The sequence below is a fragment of the Doryrhamphus excisus genome, linkage group LG1 (genome assembly GCF_037039965.1).
Source record: "Doryrhamphus excisus strain RoL-2023G ecotype Guam linkage group LG1, RoL_Dexc_Guam_v1.1, whole genome shotgun sequence".
NCBI classification, from domain to species: Eukaryota; Metazoa; Chordata; class Actinopteri; order Syngnathiformes; family Syngnathidae; genus Doryrhamphus; species Doryrhamphus excisus.
This window is the reverse complement of record NC_136357.1, coordinates 6,684,771-6,704,785: the sequence shown is the minus strand read 5'-3', so window position 1 is coordinate 6,704,785 and position 20,015 is coordinate 6,684,771. Positions and strand designations below refer to the sequence as shown.

The following is a 20,015-nucleotide window of genomic DNA, read 5'->3' as shown; positions in this document are numbered from 1 at the left end:
AGATAATATTGCTCCATTAGTGAGCGTATTCAACTTGTAAGGTATATTATTGTGGTTGTAGTATTGTCACTTCATGAGAGTGCAGACTATTAAAATGATGATGCAGTGCAGCAACTTCAATAATGTACATGTACAAGAAAACTAAAAGAAAAAAAATGAGAATAAAGACAAAAATCACGGGAATCATAAAGAGAAAAAAATGCTTGTAATATGAGAAACAACAACAAAAAATAAAGTTGCAATTTTAATGAAATTAAGATGGGTAAGAGTTATAATATTATGATAATAATGTCAAAATATTATGAAAGTAAAGACATTACATTAAAGGAACATAAAAATGAATGAGAAGAAAGTTAAAAAGGAAAATAAAAAAAACTAGCAAGAAAGTGTAATGTGTTACAAAAAAAAAGTTCATGCTAATAATACGCTTAGTCACCGATAACAAAGTTGAGATGCAAACTGTTTTTTTTCTGTAACTTAAAAAAAACAACTTTGCATATATAAATGAATTGATTAAGAAAATCTAAATGCATCTCTGGTGTAAAAAAAATTGGACACCCGTAGTCTATATCAAACTTTTTGACTCTTTGAGTGGCCGAGTGGTTAGCATGTCGGCCTGAGACCTGGGTTCGATTCTCCGCTTGGGCATGTCTGTGTGTAGTTTGCATGTTACTACTACTCCGGCTACTCTGGTATTCCAAAAACATGCTAGGTTAATTGGCGACTCCAAATTGTCCATAGGTATGAATGTGAGTGTGAATGGTTGTTTGTCTATATGTGCCCTGTGATTGGCTGGCGACCAGTCCAGGGTGTACCCCGCCTCTTGGGATAGGCTCCAGCATACCTGCGACCATAGTGAGGATAAGCGGTATAAAAAATGGATGTATAGATTTTTAGATGTATGTATGGATTATAGATTTTTTTCTTAACTGATACCAATCATGTACATTAATAAAATGTGTGCAATATACAATATGAATGATAAACCATCTACTTAAATCATCAAAAGGTTGTGTCAGATTGACTACTTGACATTAAATACTTTGGAAACAACTGGCGGGCCGGATTCAAACACTTGGCGGGCCGGATGTGGCCCCCGGGCCGTAGTTTTCCCACCCCTGGTCTATGTAGTTACTCATTTGTTTATTAGGTTTGTATTCATTTACTACACCAATGCTAACATAACCGGTCTTCGCAGACTGATTGTCAGAAATGCTATTGTTGTAGTGCCTTATAGCGAGTTACCAAATATGGTTCCCTATAAAGAGCTACAATCCAGTAGCACTCCTAGTAAGAAATATGACTTTTCTAATGAGGTTATTTCAGAATATTTGGCATCATAGACCTTTGCCTTCCAGTCAGACATTCAGAAGAAAAGAGTCTTTTTATGCTTCCTGACATTCCTCTGATCTCCAAACGTCTGCACATTACAAAAGCGACATTGTTAGTACGTACAGCAGCACCCACATGTGGCCGTCCACAATGTGTTGTGCATGTGTGTGATCCTTTGTCGCAGAGCTGTACTTTAGGTGCATCGTAAAGCAATCAACAAGTGATTTAGTGCTGGACTCCCGGTGTGCATGAAAAAGGTTCAAACCTGGCACTTTAGTGGACATGTGGAAGAGGTGTTGTGCTGATGTTAGAACCTTAGCATCTGGCAACCATGGGGCCAAATATTCATGATATTTGTGTTTTAAAAGACTTAGATCAGCATGATTTTCAGAAGCTTCTTCACTATTATATCCAACCTTGTTGATTCGTTAACATCACCGAAGGTGTGAAACAAGGACACTTCTTCTGAATCTCAAGAAAATATACTTCTTCCCCCCGCCCTCTTCTTAGTGCAGTCATTGTTTTCTCACTCTATTTTTGACCTTGCATCGCCGGCTATTCCGGACTGATTTATTTTACTGTCAATCTCCTGTCACTTCCCATTTAGGTCGGAAGGTCGCATCTCAGTGGTCCTTGCCCTTGCTCTTTCCTCCAAATGTGAAGATTTACACAACACCTCACCCAAAGTGGCCGCTACATTTGTGATGGTGACATGGCAACGCCTCACCGTATCTCCTGAGTGCAGCCTGCTCTGCCCTCACACAGCCTGGACTGAAAAGAAAAAAAACCCAAACAAACAGCTCATCTAATGTTCCATAAGAACAAACTGTGGAACACCAAGTACTTATAGTGAGGAGTCTACATACCAAGAAAACTACATCATGTGATCGCTTAAAAAAAAAATAAATCCAATAAACTTTCAGTTGCAATGTACAAACAGACACAATTCATCACAAGCTACCTGTTGCTAGGCAGAGTTGACAGGGCTCAATCATAACTGCCCCATCGGCCATTCATTCATTCATTCATTTTCTACCGCTTTTTCCTCATGAGGGTCGCGGGGGGTGCTGGAGCCTATCCCAGCTGTCTTCGGGCGAGAGGCGGGGTACACCCTGGACTGGTCGCCAGCCAATCACAGGGCACATACAGACAAACAACCATTCACACTCACATTCATACCTATGGACAATTTGGAGTTGCCAATTAACCTAGCATGTTTTTGGAATGTGGGAGGAAACCGGAGTACCCGGATGCACAGGGAGAACATGCAAACTCCACACAGAGATTGCCAAGGGTGGAATTGAACCCTGGTCTCCGAGCTGTGAGGTCTGCGCGCTAACCACTTGACCGCTGTGCCGCCCCCCCATAGGCCACTGAAAAAAAAATAGTCCACTAAGCTGTGAATGCAAAACATGGTTACCTATAGACAGAGTCAGCTGGAGCAGGAACAGGAAGTCAGACAGGCACGCACTAAGGATATGACTTCATGTGGTGGAATTAAGGGAATAAGAAAATAAACAGGGGGGGCATTGTATGTGGTTGCAGTGGGTCAGTGTGTAAGGTCTAGACTTGGGGGCAAGTTCAAAACCATCTGCGGATTAGGCTTGCTTCCTGAGCAATGTTGAGTGTAGATGAATATGTATACGTCCTTGTCCAGTTTTTGAGGAAATATAGTATAAACAGGTGCAGAAATGAGAATACAGTCATACCTCATGGAAAATTTGGATAGTTATTGCATGTAACGGATGTGCTGTACTGTTCCATAAAATCGACTGCCCAAAAAAACACTCTATGCATTGCTGAGTGCATTTTTTTAGTGATTGCAACTGCTAAATAGCCAGCCATGGGGCCAAAAGAGTTGCGAGTGTCAGCAATAAGGTCTATCTGTTCATTGTGTTTACTTTTTTGCATTGTTTTTTGCATGTTTGTAATTTGTTGTAATTATTCCAAAAAAGTATTTTTCATTCATATTTTTGGGTGTCTGCAGTGGATTCATTGGATTTCCATTATTTCCAATGGGAAAAATTCCTTCGGTTTCATACATTTTGGTTTTTGTCTTGGAACAAATAAAGTTTCAGTTGTTCAATTAAAAATGCCAAACATTCATTCATTCATTTTCTACTGCTTATCCTCACAAAGGTGGCAGGGGGTGCTGGAGCCTATCCCAGCTGTCTTCGGGCAAGAGGCGGGGTACACCCTGGACTAGTGGCCAGCCAATCACAGGACACATATAGACAAACAACCATTCACACTCACATTCATACCTATGGACAATTTGGAGTCACTAATTAACCTAGCATGTTTTTGGAATGTGGGAGGAAACCGGAGTACCCGGAGAAAACCCACGCATGCACGGGGAGAACATGCAAACTCCACACAGAGATAGCAGATGGTGGAATTGAACTCGGGTCTCCTAGCTGTGAGGCCTGTGCACTAACCGCTCATCCGGCGTGCAGCCAAAAGCCAAACACTTAACTATAAATTTACTACATACATTTATTGTGCATTTTTAGTTTTATATATTTATAGTTTTATATATTTTAGGTATGTTAGTTAATATATTTTACGGTATCCAAATTATTCCACTCATTACTTGTAAAGTTTACACACTTTCAAAAGATGGTTGGCTTTAAAAAAACAGTGGCTGTAAATTGTTTTTGTTTTTCGGAGGGTATAATACAAACAAATATAATAAAAATACAAATAAATATAATTTACAATTAAGGTTGAACAAGATGCCTTAGATAGTAATATGCACTACATACAACACTCTTTTCTTGTCAATAGATATCAAATTGTGTGTTTGTTCTTTCCAAAGGCTAATTCCTTCCATTTTTTTAAATAACATTCAGCATCACTTTCTCCTTAAATTGTGTCGCAAACCTCAGCTTTACAGATGCCATGTCTGCAGTGCAGGCAGTGTATATGTTGTAGTAAAGACATCTGCTTCAACACATGGTGGTATCAATCATAGTGAAGGTTGTTAGAGTCGCTTATGTGTCTCAAGGGTAGAAAAGGGAGGCGTTTATACGAGGGTTGCGTGCTCAAGTGTACAACACAGCCATTAATTGGTGGAGTAGAGGCCCTTTTTGAGAATCGGGTAAGTTCATTTTGAGAGACAACAATAACCCGTCTGTCTACCTGGCGAGTGACATCAAGGAGGTCACACGATAGATGAGTGGCGACCTAAAAACCAACACGTCTCCTTGTCAAAAGGTGCGCCGCTGAATGTGGGCCAGTGAGGTCACGGCGGTGCAGAGGTGGATGAGTCTGGCTCGCACGTGCACTCCATGGCTGCCCCAATCCTCTTACAACCCCCACGTCTTAAAACACTCAGGCCAGACTGAGAGATCAGCTCACTGCGGCCATGTCTTATCCCAGAGACAGCACAGATCCCGGGCAGAGTCACGCCAGCAGGTATTAAACACTGACCAATCCACCGAGAGCATATAGTAGAGGTCTGTTTGCCCTCGGAGACTTTTAACAGTAATGACTACTTCCTTTTCCCTCCAACATAATCAGTCATCAATTAAAAGAACGATATTCAATGGATGATGAGGGACTGAAAAGTTTTCCTAGTTCAGCCATTTTCTATGCTGCTTATCCTCACTAGGGTCACCGGGGGTATGCTGGAGCTTATCCCAGCTGACTTCGAACAAGAGGTGGGGGACATCCTGGACCAGCCAAGTTTGTCTTCTGTTTGGTGAATTTATTAATAACAAATGAAAAGCTCTGTGAGGCTGCATGGCGGTCTTGTGGTTAGCGGGCAGACCTCACAGCTAGGAGACCCAGGTTCAATTCTGTGTGGAGTGTGCATGTTCTCCCTGTGCATGCGTGGGTTTTGTCCAGGGATTCCAGTTTCCTCCCACATTCCAAAAACATGCTAGCATGAAAAACACGTAGCATGTCCCAAAAACATGCTAGGCAAATTGTCCATCGGTATGAATGTGAGTGTGAATGGTTGTTTGTCTATATGTGCCCTGTGATTGGCTGGCGACCGGTCCAGGGTGTACCCCACCTCTCGCCTGAAGACAGCTGGGATAGGCTCCTGCACCCCTGCAACCCTCATGGGGAAAAAGCGGTAGAAAATGAATGAAATAAATGAAAAGCTGTGTAATCGGCTGGCGACCAGTCCAGGGTGTACCATGCCTCTCTCCCAAAGACAGCTGGGATAGGCTCCAGCATCCCCCGTGACCCTCATGAGGATAAGAGGTAGAAAATGAATGAAATGAATGAAAAGCTCTGTGATTGGCTGGCGACCAATCCAAGGTGTACCCCGCCTCTTGCCCAAAGACAGCTGGGATAGGCTCCAGCACGCCTGCGACCCTCGTGAGGATAAACGGTAGAAAATGAATGAATGAATGAAAAGCTTTGTGATTGGCTGGTGACCAGTCCAGGGTGTACCACGCCTCTCGCCCGAAGACAGCTGGGATAGGCTCCAGCACCCTCGCGAGGAAAAAGCGGTAGAAAATGAATGAAATGAATGAAAAGCTCTGTGATTGGCTGGCGACCAGTCCAGGGTGTACCCGGCCTCTCGCCCAAAGACAGCTGGGATAGGCTCCAGCACACCAGCGACCCTTGTGAGGATAAGTTGTAGAAAATGAATAAATGAAAAGCTGTGGTAAGACGTAGGGAACTGATCTTTATGCTCTTTTTCTGTGCTTTGATTTGCAACAACATGGGAATAACCCTTAAAATGCAACTACTGTTACACGTCAATATGACAATTATAAATGATTATGCAAAGAAAGGCGCATAGTAGCACAGTTTGAGATTATGCATAATATGATATTAGCAGCATGGAGCTAACATTATTAAACGTCACCTCTGTACAACATTTGTGAAGACATTACTGAAGATCATACTGATGATTATTCTAATTTACATAACCGGTATGCCTTTATCGCTAACCATTTTAAATCCTAATCTGAAAACTGAAAAAAAAAATATGACCATTAAGTGTGTGTTTTCATGAACACACATTCAATAAATAATATACTCAATTTCCGATTCTAATATGGGAGTCCCTGTAGCTGACGTCACACACACACGAGCATGCCAGGCCACTCCTGACCATAATTCTTGGCTCTCTGTGGAAGGGAAATTGTGATGTCATCAACCTTGGCGCAGCAGGACAGCGGAGCATGCGGGCCCTCGGGGTGCTAGGATTGGTGCCCGTGTGTTAGTGCCCCCGTAGATGGTGAAATAGACGGTGCGGTGCTGCCCGCCTGCGCTGCACCTGCGTCTCAGCATGCTGATTGATCAGTTTGGTCATGTGGAATGTCACCATCTGCTCCCCAGTCCCACTCACCCCCTTCTTGTGCGAATGCCAATCACTGGCAGGAAGATACTTATTTAAGCCATGTCAAATCAGGCGCATGACGAAGAGTAGCATGCCAACCACACTTGTACATAGTGAGCGCCATATAACACACCAAAAAAGAGCAACTTCAAACAGCAAAACATCTTATTTGTGTTACAAGCGCCTCTATAATATTGTTACTTTCGGTTTTACTGGCCCTCGGCATATTCTAAATATTAAATAAATTCAATACAAACATGAGTTATGTATAATATGTGGATGTTTTGTTCCGATAGTTCGCATATATTGACGAGCAATTGGATTAGTTTTAGCATCTTTAATGCACAAAATGTATCAAAACAGTCCCTCGCGTCTTCAATTTTTCTGCAAATTTGGACACCTCTGTTTCCAGAGGCTGCTATATGCAGCCTAAATGAAATTATGCGGGCTGTAATGGCGGCAGGATTTGCGTGGATGTGTTTTATCTGTTGTCCTTAAACAGGTTTAATCCAATCTAACTGAACGTTGAATGTGCTACCGTCTTTCTATTTTCTCAGTTGCTCATTTTTTGGCCTCTTAATGGCCAGCGACATATCAAGGGGCCATCGGGAGTGACATTCTTCAATGTAGAGCGTCATAACCAATGACATTTCAGCCATGGGAAAATAAAGATATGCAAATTTGAAGTCATTAACATTTGCATTACCTGTTTGAATAATCGCACCACTGACATGACTGCAATTAGCTAAGATTGATGCAAAGTTCAGGGTTAGGGGACTGTATATATTTGCTTTTGGATCATTTATCCATGGGGTGTGTGTGTGTGTGTGTGTGTGTGTGTGCTTACTATCTGATAAAAGGTCATGCTCAGTGGCTGCTGGTCTGCTTGGATCACTGATGGGAGGAATAACTTGACTTTGTATGTTTTGGCTGGAAAACTTGCAGTCTATTCTTTCTCCTACACAACGAACAGTAATGGTCAAGATGAAGAGCTTGACCTCCTAACCCAGTTAACACTAGCGTGAAGAGTAAGGATTAGAATGTGTGTACAACACAGCTCACCTCCTGACGGGATCAGTGCGGCATAGTTTGATTCCAGTCAGCGGTGCTGCCAAACCAAGGGCTCCTTTAGTTTATTTGTCAGCATTAAAGACAATTTGTCAGTAAATGTATGAGAAGAAATTGGCTCGTTAATCAAATTAAAATTCCAATTGGGGATAGATCTCTGATATATTATCCTATCTGGAGAAGTCCCCATAGTGTGGATATATAGGACTTAACTGACCTCATGTTGGACTTCCATAGACAAACGGCCTCAATTGCCTTGTGCAATAATTAATCAGCAATTAATTGTTTGTGATCATTGCTACTGATTCATTTCTACTGCTTATCCTCACGGGGGTTGCAGGGGTGCTGGAGCCTATCCCAGCTGTCTTCAGGCGAGAGGCGGGGTACACCCTGGACTGGTCGCCGGCCAATCATAGGGCACATATAGACAAACAACCATTCACACTCACATTCATACCTATGGACAATTTGGAGTCGCCAATTAACCTAGCATGTTTTTGGAATGTGGGAGGAAACCGGAGTACCCGGAGAAAACCCACGCATGCATGGGGAGAACATGCAAACTCCACACAGAGATGGCCGTGGGTGGAATCGAACTCGGGTCTCCTAGCTGTGTGCGTGCTAACCACTCGACTGCCGTGCAGCCCTGTTTGTGATAATTTAATGACATAATCATGCCAACCCCAGTGACAATATAGTAGAACCACAATTTGCTACCACTAATAATAATAACCTGACCTATGAATGTTGTTACATTGTGGTATTCCCAAATAATGAGGTTTGCTCATTTGGAAGTGAGCCCTGAAAGAAGTTTGGGATGACTCGGCACGCCCGGTTTTACAGAGTTCTACTAACGTCAATACGATCCGGACTTCCCTATATGGGTTGCAGATTGCCTGCACTCAGTAAACACATAGCTACATCTCTGGAAGTCCTCGGGAGCGCTTGGGAGTGTGACCAATCACAGCAGAGTGGGCGTACCTAGAAGAGGACTAGAGGTGGAGAAAATGGTCGGAAGCAGGAAGTCGATGGAAACACTGCAGAAAGAGGTGGAAGCTCTAGAAAGCTCTAGAAAGCTTTCAGTGCCGGTTATTGTGTGTAGCTGCTCTATAGGAGTCCGCAAATCAATACAAAGTACCAAAAATGAACATAATAGGTCCCCTTTAAGTCTGCTCCATAGTCAGACTGTTGTATTATTAAACATGTAATAATTGTACAGGTAATATTTTAAGTAATATCTGAAACATTATGAATGGTCATACAAGTGTAAAAGAAGTATGTAATAACTACTTCCAACTATAATAAAAATACTCACATATTTGATGATGTGTGAAAGTGAAGCATTTTGTTAGAAAATAGGAGTGCCGTGTCACTTTATCTGCTTAGAGTCACGTAAACTGCCACATCATTTTACTGTAAGAAAAATAAAATGCAAAAGAAACACAAATGAGACAAGTACACATACACATGCTGAGTTTACACATTGTTTTTGGATTTTGTATTTAATGTTGACCTAACATAATTCAACTTTATATACAAATAAATTAATTGGCCACTCCAAATTGGCCATAGGTATGAATGTGAGTGTGAATGGTTGTTTGTCTATATGTGCCCTGTGATTGGCTGGCGACCAGTCCCGGTTGTACCACGCCTCTCATCCGAAGACAGCTGGGATAGGCTCCAGCCTAGTTAATTCAGTCACCACTAGCATTACTGTTGTATACAGGTAAGTCTGGCTGAATAATAATTAGTCACAGTTGATTTAATTACAAGAACTTCAAGTGTCTGAAGTGTGCATATCTGATCTCAGGTCATCAGACGTCGGGTTTAACCTGACTGCGGAAGTCTGCGTGTTAATATGCTACGCAATTGTCATTCACCCAGACAGAGGACATAACATTTAACCCAGCCGCCTCACACGTGCCTACAACCCTGATACTATTTGTAAATGTGGGTCAGACAAGGCGGTGTTATCCTCCATTTACCTGTCTAAAAGCAGCTAATCTTCGTCATGTCATCCTGCTCTCTGACGGGTGGTTTGCACAAGCAGCGGATTGACAAAATGTAAAGTTTACGTTTGATGATGTTGTGTTTAGGGTCAAAGTGAGAGTGTGGGATTCCCTCCTATTTATTATATCATAGTATTCACTGTGTCTTGAGGGTCGGAGATGGATCCAAATATCAATAATGGATACCAAGGGTACTATGAATATGGGATTGATACTGACCAGATCATATATTTTTCAATTCTCTTTTTTCAATTTTATGTTTATTTTCGCAAATGTCTGTGTTTTAGTTGCATTGCTATATAAATGATAATGATAATTTACAGTCTATACTATATTGTTACAAATTCAGAAATAGTTTTTGCTTTTGTTGACTTTTGTTTTGTTAACTCCACGTGCAATATTAAGGCTCTAAATGCAATTTATTATGTTCTACGTGAAATATTTCTATAATGCCTCATATTAACTCACTAGCAAGATCTCAGTGTATAGACTGGTCATATATCTCATCTCATTTCATATTATCTGCATACTGTATTTGTATATAACTCTGGGTAAAACTGTTGATTTTGTTAATACTTGGGTTGTTTATATTGTTTATTTTTCCATATTGTGTATTTTGTACTGCTTAACTGATTCTGTGCTCTTGCCGCTGTGCAATGCAAATTTCCCCACTGAGGGATGAATAAAGGCATATCTTATCTTATCTTTATTTTGCTCAAAGAATTATACTGCATGTCATAAAAGAGAATAATTGTATTATTTTGTTGATATTGAATTGAAATTTTCAAAAATAACCTTGTTGATTAAAATCTTTCTTCTATGTTTTAACTATTCTGAATCGAATTAATGGCAGAATCCCCATATCATTCAGTGAAAAAGTATCATTTGTAACATCTCCTTCCCCATATAACGTGTATTTGTAATGAAAGTTTGACTAAATAAACCCAAAAATAATGGAGGGGCGTTGGTAATATTCACGCCTTATGCATAAACTATAGTGATGGGGTTCTCTTTGTTGGCCACCCCTCTCTTCTTCCTGGATTGGTCCAGCCCTTATTTGCATAAATTGTCTGTGGGTAGCTACACGACCGGCAGGGGTGGATTAGGGGGAGGGAGTGTATGAGGACTGTATACACATGAGTAGAGGCACCGAGTGGCTGACTGACTGACTGACTGACTGGCTGGCTGTGTGGACTGTACTGTGAAAACCAGCAGAGTTATGTACTGTGCTCATCCTGTCTCAGGCGCAGGCAGCAACTCACTGATGTATTGCTACAACATGAAATCTGTGAGTACATGTCTTATGTGTATGTTTACGTGTGTTGATGTTGAGGACGCTACACTCTCAGATGTTTGTTTGGAACAGTGTGTTCATCTTGCAAGTGATGTCAATATTATGGGATTTAACTGAATTAGCTACATGTTACCGATGTTATAAATGACATGTTTTACATTAGTTGAATTGACGCTGGTGTTTTTTTTTAATTGGTATTGCTACAGTCTTATTTATTTCTCATGTGCTCGTGCACAACTGTCCGCTAAAGATGCAATTGAACGCAACACCACGTGCCGGTCCTTCAATATCACCTCTGTTTGCTTTAGCATGTTGACAAACTTGTCTTTAAATGCACTGACAGAGCTTCCTGTTTACCTAAGGCAGCAAGCGGCAAAACATCTTGACATGAAGCAGAGATTGCTTGCTATTTCTATTTGATTTAGGCTGTCCCTCTCCACTGCTTCAGCCATTATCAAAGGCAGCTTTGATCTTGCTGAGACTAACCATATCCAGACATCATGGATCACAGAGGCAGAAAATTGGTTGCATGTGGTGGGTTGAGCAGTACAGCACCCCCCCCCCCCCCTTTGAGTGCAAGTTGATATTTTCTGTCATCTAACATGATAATGTGCTACCATGGTGAAACATGCTATCGCTGACATGTTTACTAGTGGTAATACTTGGGATTTAAATGTTTAACATTTTAATATATATACCATATTTACCTGAATATTGAGGTCAATAGGGTAATAATAGTAGTTTACTTGATTTCCAATATGCTTACCAAAGTTACATGAAAGAACATCACATATAGTGGGGTGGCTTAATCAGTAATAAATTATTATTATATATTATTGTTATTATTATAATAATAAATTATTCATTCATTTATACCAAATATTGCCTTCACCTATAAATGTCTACAGCTGAACCCAATTTGAATGACTTTAGCATACAGCAATGAGACACGGTTGTATTGTCATCCTTTCCTAGTTTCCTAGTTCCTTGTCTTTAATGGCTACAACACAACAACGAGTCCCTTATCGTTAGCGATGCCATTATTGATGGTTTCTAAATCAATGCTATGCTAAAAGAGGATGCCATGGTGACGGCCCCCCTGTCCAGCGGGGGCCAGAGGAGGCGTGCTGGGGCGGGGGTGTGACCATTATTAACGGGTCGCCTGCTATGCTGATGGTAAGGAGGACAATTGGCTTTATCCTCCACCATATGCTGCCCATGGCGGCTCAGACGGGCCCAGTGTCGGCAGGGGCTCCTCTGTTTGGCCTGGCCCACAATCACCATGGGACTCATGCCAGCTAGGGTCACGGCTCTGTGTGCATGTACGTGCATGTGTGTATGTGTGTGTGTGTGCATGCGTGTCACCGCACAAGCATGCTCAAGAGAGTCTTTAATAGCCTGCTTTACAGAACTTGTCGTCCGGGTAACTGACACCCCATTGATGCTACACAGGGAGTTTTATTTTCATTTCCTGGGCCACATCAAAGCACTGGAGGGAGGTGCAGGTGCAGTCCAGACCTCTCGGTGTGTATGACCGAGGAAGCATGTGTTGTGTGTGTAGTATGCTATACTCCTAACTATAGGAAAAACACAATATAAGTAGAAGCTGCCTGTAGTAGAATTCAATTTTACAATCCATTTCTCAGCCAACAAGTCAATTTCAGTTCTTGCTTGGATTCCTTGCTAAGGACAAAAAACACGGGCAGGACTGTAACTCAATTTCATTAAGGACGGAATTGTATCTCAGCTCTTGGAAGCCAGCAGAACCGATCACGATTAGGGCAGGGATTTCTCATGCTGAATGGTTCCTAAATCCGGATGAGGAGGTGCATGGATCTGCAGCTTATGGATTATCGCGATAGCTCTAAGTGTGCATCAGCTCTCTGCTTTGTTTTGGTAAAACTGTTGCTTGATGTTGTCGTATTTAACCTGTTTTGTGTAACTTTTTGCAACTTATTTTTTATGTTTTTAGATTTCCCCAATTGAACATGCTGTTATTTTATTTTTATTTTTTTCAGATTTACGGCCAGTCCCCCGGTAATGACGACATCAACCAGAACTTGTCTTTACAGCCGTCTAACAAGGCCTCCAGCAATGTATTTGCCAGCACTTTTTTTGGTAAGCAAAATGATGACGCCGGCGATCGACTGGCAACCCGTCCAGGGTGTACCCCGACTTGTTGTTGGACTTACACTGTAAACAGGACCTTAAGTGTGTAACACACACATTTATAACATTATGCGTTATATTGGTATGCTCAGAAGCTATTTGTTTATTGATGATTGTTTTTCCATCAATATAAATGTAATTCTCATCCCTCGTTCTATACTAACTTATAACTTAAAATATAAATAATAATAATGAACCTTTTAGTGAATTTTGGAATGTCCTTCCTTCCTTTTCTACTTTCTACTTTCGACTTATTATGTGTATTGCACAGTTGACAAAAAAGCTCAAGAGATTACAACATAAGTGCACACAATTAAATAATTAATCAATCACATAATAAATGAAAACAATCTCAATAATTTTGCTAGCTTCAATATGCATACATCGGTTTCAGCGCCTTGGCATGTTTGTTCCATAGAACAATGGAATGAACGGAGTGAGCCCTTTTATTAGTCATGTCTCTTTGATTCGGTGGATGGAGGCGGGGCCGCTGGCATACACACAGAGAGTACTGAAGAGTGCAACACAGCGAATTCAAATTAATTTGTTAAATTAATTAGTTAAAATCTCGCCTCCAGAAGTTGACGTCTTGCTTGAAATGTAACATGTGATCATGTATTTTAGAGGGCACCAACAATTTGCCTGACATCTGGAGCGCAGTAAATGGGCTGAACCAGCACGGGTATGAAGGTGCACTGGGACCAACCAACAACCACCAAACGCCGGCGGGGAACTACAACAGTCTGCAGCAGCATGGCCACCTGGTAAAATTTACATCCAGGAAATCACATTTCGTTTACACACCGCAACTTCAACTGGGTGTACCACTCTTCTTTTTGCTTAGGACTACTCCTCCCATACAGTAATGGCCGCCGACATGAACAGAGCTCTCCCTCCTATGTCCACTTTTCACCGCAACAATGTATCATCACACGCTCCTTTGATTAACACAACAGAGAATTCCACAGGTGAGACAATGTCATGACTGTGTTTAGGTCTAATTGGCCAAGTAACAGATAATGAATATATATATACGTATATATATATATATATATATATAATATAAATTTCTATATTTTCACAATTAGTCTCAGCACACCTGAAGATTCACAGGTGCGTAGGAAGCAGGCGTAGCCAACACAGTGTTCAAAAGAAGGTTCCCGCACACTATGTCGCTCTCATTCATCAGTTTATTCAGGTAACGTTTCGGTCCGTTTGATCTTCATCAGACATATTAAATTTAATATAATAATTTAATATAATTTTAATATAAATATATTCATTCATTCATTTTCTACCGCTTTTCCTCACGAGGGTCGCGGTGGGTGCTGGAGCCTATCCTAGCTGTCTTCGGGTGAGAGGCGGTGTACACCCTGGACTGGTGGCCAACCAATCACAGGGCACATATAGACAACCAACCATTCACACTCACATTCATACCTATGGACAATTTGGAGTCACCAATTAACCTAGCATGTTTTTGGAATGTGGACGGAAACCGAAGAAAACCCACACATTCAAGTTTATAAAAATCCCCTAGCAATTAATCATGATCAATTAATCACAATTCATTGATCATGATTAATTACTTTGAAAACTGTGATTACTTAGAGTAAATGTGGGAGGAAACCGGAGTACCCGGAGAAAACCCACGCATGCACAGGGAGAACATGCAAACTCCACACAGAGATGCCCGAGGGTGGAATTGAACTCTGGTCTCCTAGCTGTGAGGTTAGGCTGCGCGCTAACCACTCGACCGCCGTGCCGCCCCACATAATTTAACATATTAAATTTAATATGTTTCGGTCCGTTTGATCTTCATCAGACATATTAAATTTAAATATAATTTAACATATTAAATTTAATATGTCTGATGAAGGTCAAACGGACCGAAACGTTACCTGAATAAACTGATGAACGAGAGACACAGACTGTGTACATATATTTATACTGTTATTCTGTCTATTTTGTATTTTTCATTCTTTTTTAATAGATGTGTCTGCACCTACTATACCAAAACAAATTCCTAGTATGTGTTTGATCATACCTGGCAATAAACCCTTTTCTGATTCTGATTCTGACACAGTGTGCGGGAACCTTCTTTTGAACACTGTATATTTTCACAATTAGAAATGCATGTAGCGCACTCACATCCAAAAAAGCAGTCTTAGGGAAGCCACCAACAATTTTCAGTCATGTTGGTATCAACATTAGCAGCTTAACTAAACGGTCAAATTACTATCAGTAGCTAGGAAAATGCATGAGAAGGCAGAAAATCTGAACTCTTATTATTAAGTATACTGCACAAAACATTGTAGAATCACTCTCATGGCAGTCAGTATTGTAGTTTTTGTGTGATGATGATGTCCGTACAAACTATTGTCATGTTTTTCAGTCTCAGGGAACCAGACAAATGTATCAGGAGGGTCACAGACAGGCGATACTTTGGGAAAAGCTCTGGCTTCTGTAAGTATGCGGCAACACAACACCATTAAATCATGTGTCCTCTTCTCAAAACGTTCAAACAAAGCTATAAAACAAACAGGAAGTAGTAGGTTTCCTGACATAGAGACCCAGCAGCTGTAAAGACCACTTCCACAAATGACAAGTGCATTTAAAATGATCCATGCCCTAGTCCCACTCATTCTACTCTTCCTCCTCTTCTTCTTCTTCTCCCTCTCGCCGTCTGCTGCCAGATTTATTCCCCTGATCACACCAGCAGCAGCTTCCCTTCCAGCTCGTCCACGCCTGTGAGATCTCCGTCCCCACTGCCAAACGCCAACGAACCCGCAGGTAAACTGGCACTGCTGCTCCCAGTGACACTGTGTTTATTTTGCTTTGCATGTTGTGTCAGTGTTTTTGTGTATTTTTTTTTTAATTTATTTCTGCTTTTGCTCCTAACAGGAAACAATATGTGGCCCCGGAGCTCCGTACAAGCACCTATCTCGCCACATTATGAGTCCTCACTTATATCCATGGTAAGACTTGATTAATTAATCAGTTAATTCATTCATTAATCAACCTGTTTGTGATCTTGTATATATATTTTTAACATTATTTAGCATCATCCATATAGTTGTCCAATAAATAATACTGTTCATCGAGGACAGGAAGTGATGTCAGAGGTTCAGACTTGAGTTTTAGCTTGTCACGGGTTATGGCCCTAGCATTCGGTTGTGTTATTAATATGGTTGTTATGTTTTCTGGTGGGCGGAATGGCGGACAAGTGGTTAGCAGACCTCACAGATAGGAGACCAGGGTTCAATTCCACCCTCGGCCATCTCTGTGTGGAGTTTGCATGTTCTCCCCCCGTGCATTTCTCCGGGTACTCCGGTTTCCTCCCACATTCCAAAAACATGCTAGGTTAATTGGCGACTCCAAATTGTCCGTAGGTATGAATGTGAGTGTGAATGGTTGTTTGTCTATATGTACCCTGCGATTGGCTGGCGACCAGTCCGGGGTGTACCCCGCCTCTCGCCCCAAGACAGCTGGGATAGTCTCCAGCACCCCCGCGACCCTTGTGAGGAAAAGCGGTAGAAAATGAATAAATGAATGAATGAACTTAAGCCAAAACCTTACCGCTTCCACACAAAATGGGAGGAGGAGGAGAATGTTTTTCAACCAATCTTGTTCAAATTTTGCTTGCCAGACCCCTGAGAGTTTGTACTAAATTGTGAAATTTCCCACAAATGCTTATTTAACGTTTGTGTTTAATAACAGCGCCCTCGTGTGGTACAAATATAATAGCACAGGCACAGTTTCACCCTTTTGTTATAGGTTTTTATCAGCTTCCACTGATAAGAAACCAGATGAAGTTAATTCCTTTTTCTCTTCAAGTCTCAGGTAGAAGACCGACTGGACAGACTGGACGATGTGATCCATGTCTTAAGGAACCACGCTGTCGGTCCCACTGCTGGATTCGCTTCTGACATTCACGGACTGCTCAACCAGAACCACCATGGCCGGCCAAACGCTGTCGGAACGCTGCCCCTCAACTGCCACTCTCCATCCATGGTTAATATGTCACTGTAACATTACAGCATCAAACTGTGTGTGTGTGTATCTGAATGCTATTTTGTGTTTTCTGTGGTGTTTAGTTTTTTTCCATAGAATTATTGCTATCGGCAAGACTTGTCCTCAATAGGAAGTCAGTGTATTGAATATGTGGACTCTAATTCCACTGCAGGGTGATGGGGGGCACCTCTGATCCAGCATGTTTGTCCCTTTTAACTGAATGGGAGGATTTGGGTCTAGCTGGAGTGAAATTATATACTAATCCTCTTGGGAAAAGGGGCATTAAATACTTCTGTTTTTCCAATTGAGATATGTTAGATTGTAGTGAATGGCAGTTTTCGGGGGTTTGGATCTTGGATCAAGTGGTGATGATGGCTAGAAGGAGGCGGGTGTTATTTTGAGTCTCTGTTTAAAAAGTTATCTGACCGAAGGATTTGAAGGATTCCCGTGTCCCAACTGCGAACACATCAGTATCCTCCTTATCGCTTCTTCTTCTTCTTCTTTGTGTGCCGTAAAGGTTGAAGCTGTCACCATGAATAACAACCACTCAGCCTTCCAGAGCCGCACACAAAATGGCCACCTGTACTCCGCCAAGCAGAGGGCCACACTTGATCTGACATCAGGAGAAGGCAGAGGTGACTCAAATCAACCATTTTTTTTAAAGCATGATTTGTGTACTATTGTTTGAACATTAATGCTGACCAGCCGTCCAATGGATGTCACAAAGTATAACCATGTGTCATGTTTCCCTTGCAGGCGGTTTGGGCATTCCGGGGAATGTGGAGCTTAAGATGGAGAGCAGCGAGAGGGAAGACATGATGCATACCAGTCACAGCTCCGACAGTCAGAGGTCAGACGAGGAGAGCGAACATAAGACGCATGGAGAAAACAGTACCAGGGACAGGTAGACATTGATGCTTCACTTTTCCCACCCCTTCATTGGGTACACCTGCCCACTCTAATGAGACCTGTATGACATATTTGTCATCATGTGATCCCTATGCAGAACAATATGTATACTTTATGAATACAATTACTAGGGCTCTCAAAAAATTAATCATTTTATTCAAAGTAATCACAGTTTTCAAAGTAATTAATCATGATTAATGAATTGTGATAAATTAATCATAATTAATTGCTAGGGGATTTTATAAACCTGAATGTTTGGGTTTTCTCCAGTTTCCTCCCACATTCCAAAAACATGCTAGGCTAATTGGCGACTCCAAATTGTCCATAGGTATGAATGTGAGTGTGAATGGTTGTTTGTCTATATGTGCCCTGTGATTGGCTGGCAACCAGTCCAGGGTGTACCCCGCCTCTCGCCTAAAAGATAGCTGGGATAGGCTCCAGCATACCCTGTGACTATGAGGATAAGTGGCATAGAAAATGGATGGATGGATGTTAGAGCCGTATTAAGGCATAAACAAGGTGCCACAAGGTGGCAGAAGAGAGCTAGGCATGGGTTTTGGGCGTGTGAAAACACACTCCATAGCAAAGAGGAAGTCAGATAGCGTGGAGGAGTGTGGCAGGCTGATGGTTACGCATTGTAGAGAAATTTTAAGGCGTGCACACGCACTAAATGTTCCAAATGTGAAAATTCAAAATAGTTCATGGTCTTATACTTGCAAATAAATTGTTATTTTGAGGTAAAACAACCCCTATTGTTTGTTGTTTATGTTAGTATAGTTGGTTAGAATTTTTCACAAAAGCAAAGTGACAGTTATGTTTGAATTTTTTTTTTATGTTTTTTTCTCCCTGTTTTTGTTCTGAGGCATTATGATCATGGCACTGATGCACAGTGAGCGAGTGTGTGGTGAAGCTAGTCACCAACTTGCAGATTTTATATAATAATAACAATAATAACAATGTCGCTACATGTCACATTATGTAAATGAATCGTTGTCTGTGCTTTTTGGAATTTTTTTCAGAAGGCTTTGTAGGTGCCTCCCATTATGTGCAGCCTTTTTTTTATCATTTTTTATATCTTTAGAACACACAAAAGAGAAATTGTGTTCATGTCTCACATAAGGATTGTGGTTGTTAGACAACATTGTAGGGAGCTGTCTGATGTCCTCTTTGTGGCCAGTAGAGGGCAGTAAAATCCACTTTTACATAAACTTTACCATCACCCTCACCAGTCTCCCCCATCTTATTAAAGCATCCATGAGGATGAAGATCTGAGTCCAGAGCAGAAGGCCGAGCGTGAGCGTGAGAGAAGGATGGCCAACAACGCTCGGGAGCGTCTGCGCGTGCGGGACATCAACGAGGCATTCAAGGAACTCGGTCACATGTGTCAGTTGCATCTCAAAAGCGAGAAGCCACAGACCAAGTTGCTGGTGCTGCACCAGGCCGTGGCAGTCATCCTCAGCTTGGAACAACAAGTCAGAGGTGAGTGAGCACACACGATGTTGCTCATGGTGTGTTGTCTTTGCTATCGACTCTAACCACTAATTGTCCCACAGAGAGAAACCTCAACCCAAAAGCAGCATGTCTCAGAAGGAGAGAAGAGGAGAAGGTGTCTGCTGCCATGACAGATCCACAATCAATGCATGTCACCTTTCATTCAGGTTTGACTGACCCTGCAAACCCAATGGGTCATCTCTGAGGCTCCGAATATAGTAGTGTACAATTCCCAATTACCAATGTGGACTTAAGTGCTTCCAAAATGACTATTATATATTTTTATTACAATTTGGTTGGTGATAGGGTGTTTACGGCCCTAGTCGAGCACACAATTTTAAATCAGCTCTCCAATAAAAGCTTCACTTCCTCATATAGATCAACTTGTGTCTGTCTGATAAATTTGGACTAAAAGCAGAAAAAAAAA

The 20,015-nt window shown here is 41.6% G+C and overlaps 1 protein-coding gene across 1 annotated transcript; it reads left to right on the top strand.

Moving 5' to 3' along the window:
• Positions 1 to 10,822: 10,822 nt before the first annotated feature.
• LOC131130828 (transcription factor 12-like) lies at positions 10,823 to 19,965 on the top strand. Its single transcript, XM_058074874.2, has 12 exons — positions 10,823 to 10,999; positions 13,024 to 13,123; positions 13,799 to 13,938; positions 14,019 to 14,142; positions 15,570 to 15,640; positions 15,871 to 15,967; positions 16,079 to 16,152; positions 17,012 to 17,188; positions 17,706 to 17,823; positions 17,945 to 18,092; positions 19,347 to 19,576; positions 19,651 to 19,965. Exons 1-12 carry the CDS (start codon positions 10,931 to 10,933, stop codon positions 19,791 to 19,793), a joined length of 1,491 nt encoding a protein of 496 aa, XP_057930857.2. The 5' UTR covers positions 10,823 to 10,930; the 3' UTR covers positions 19,794 to 19,965.
• Positions 19,966 to 20,015: the final 50 nt, after the last annotated feature.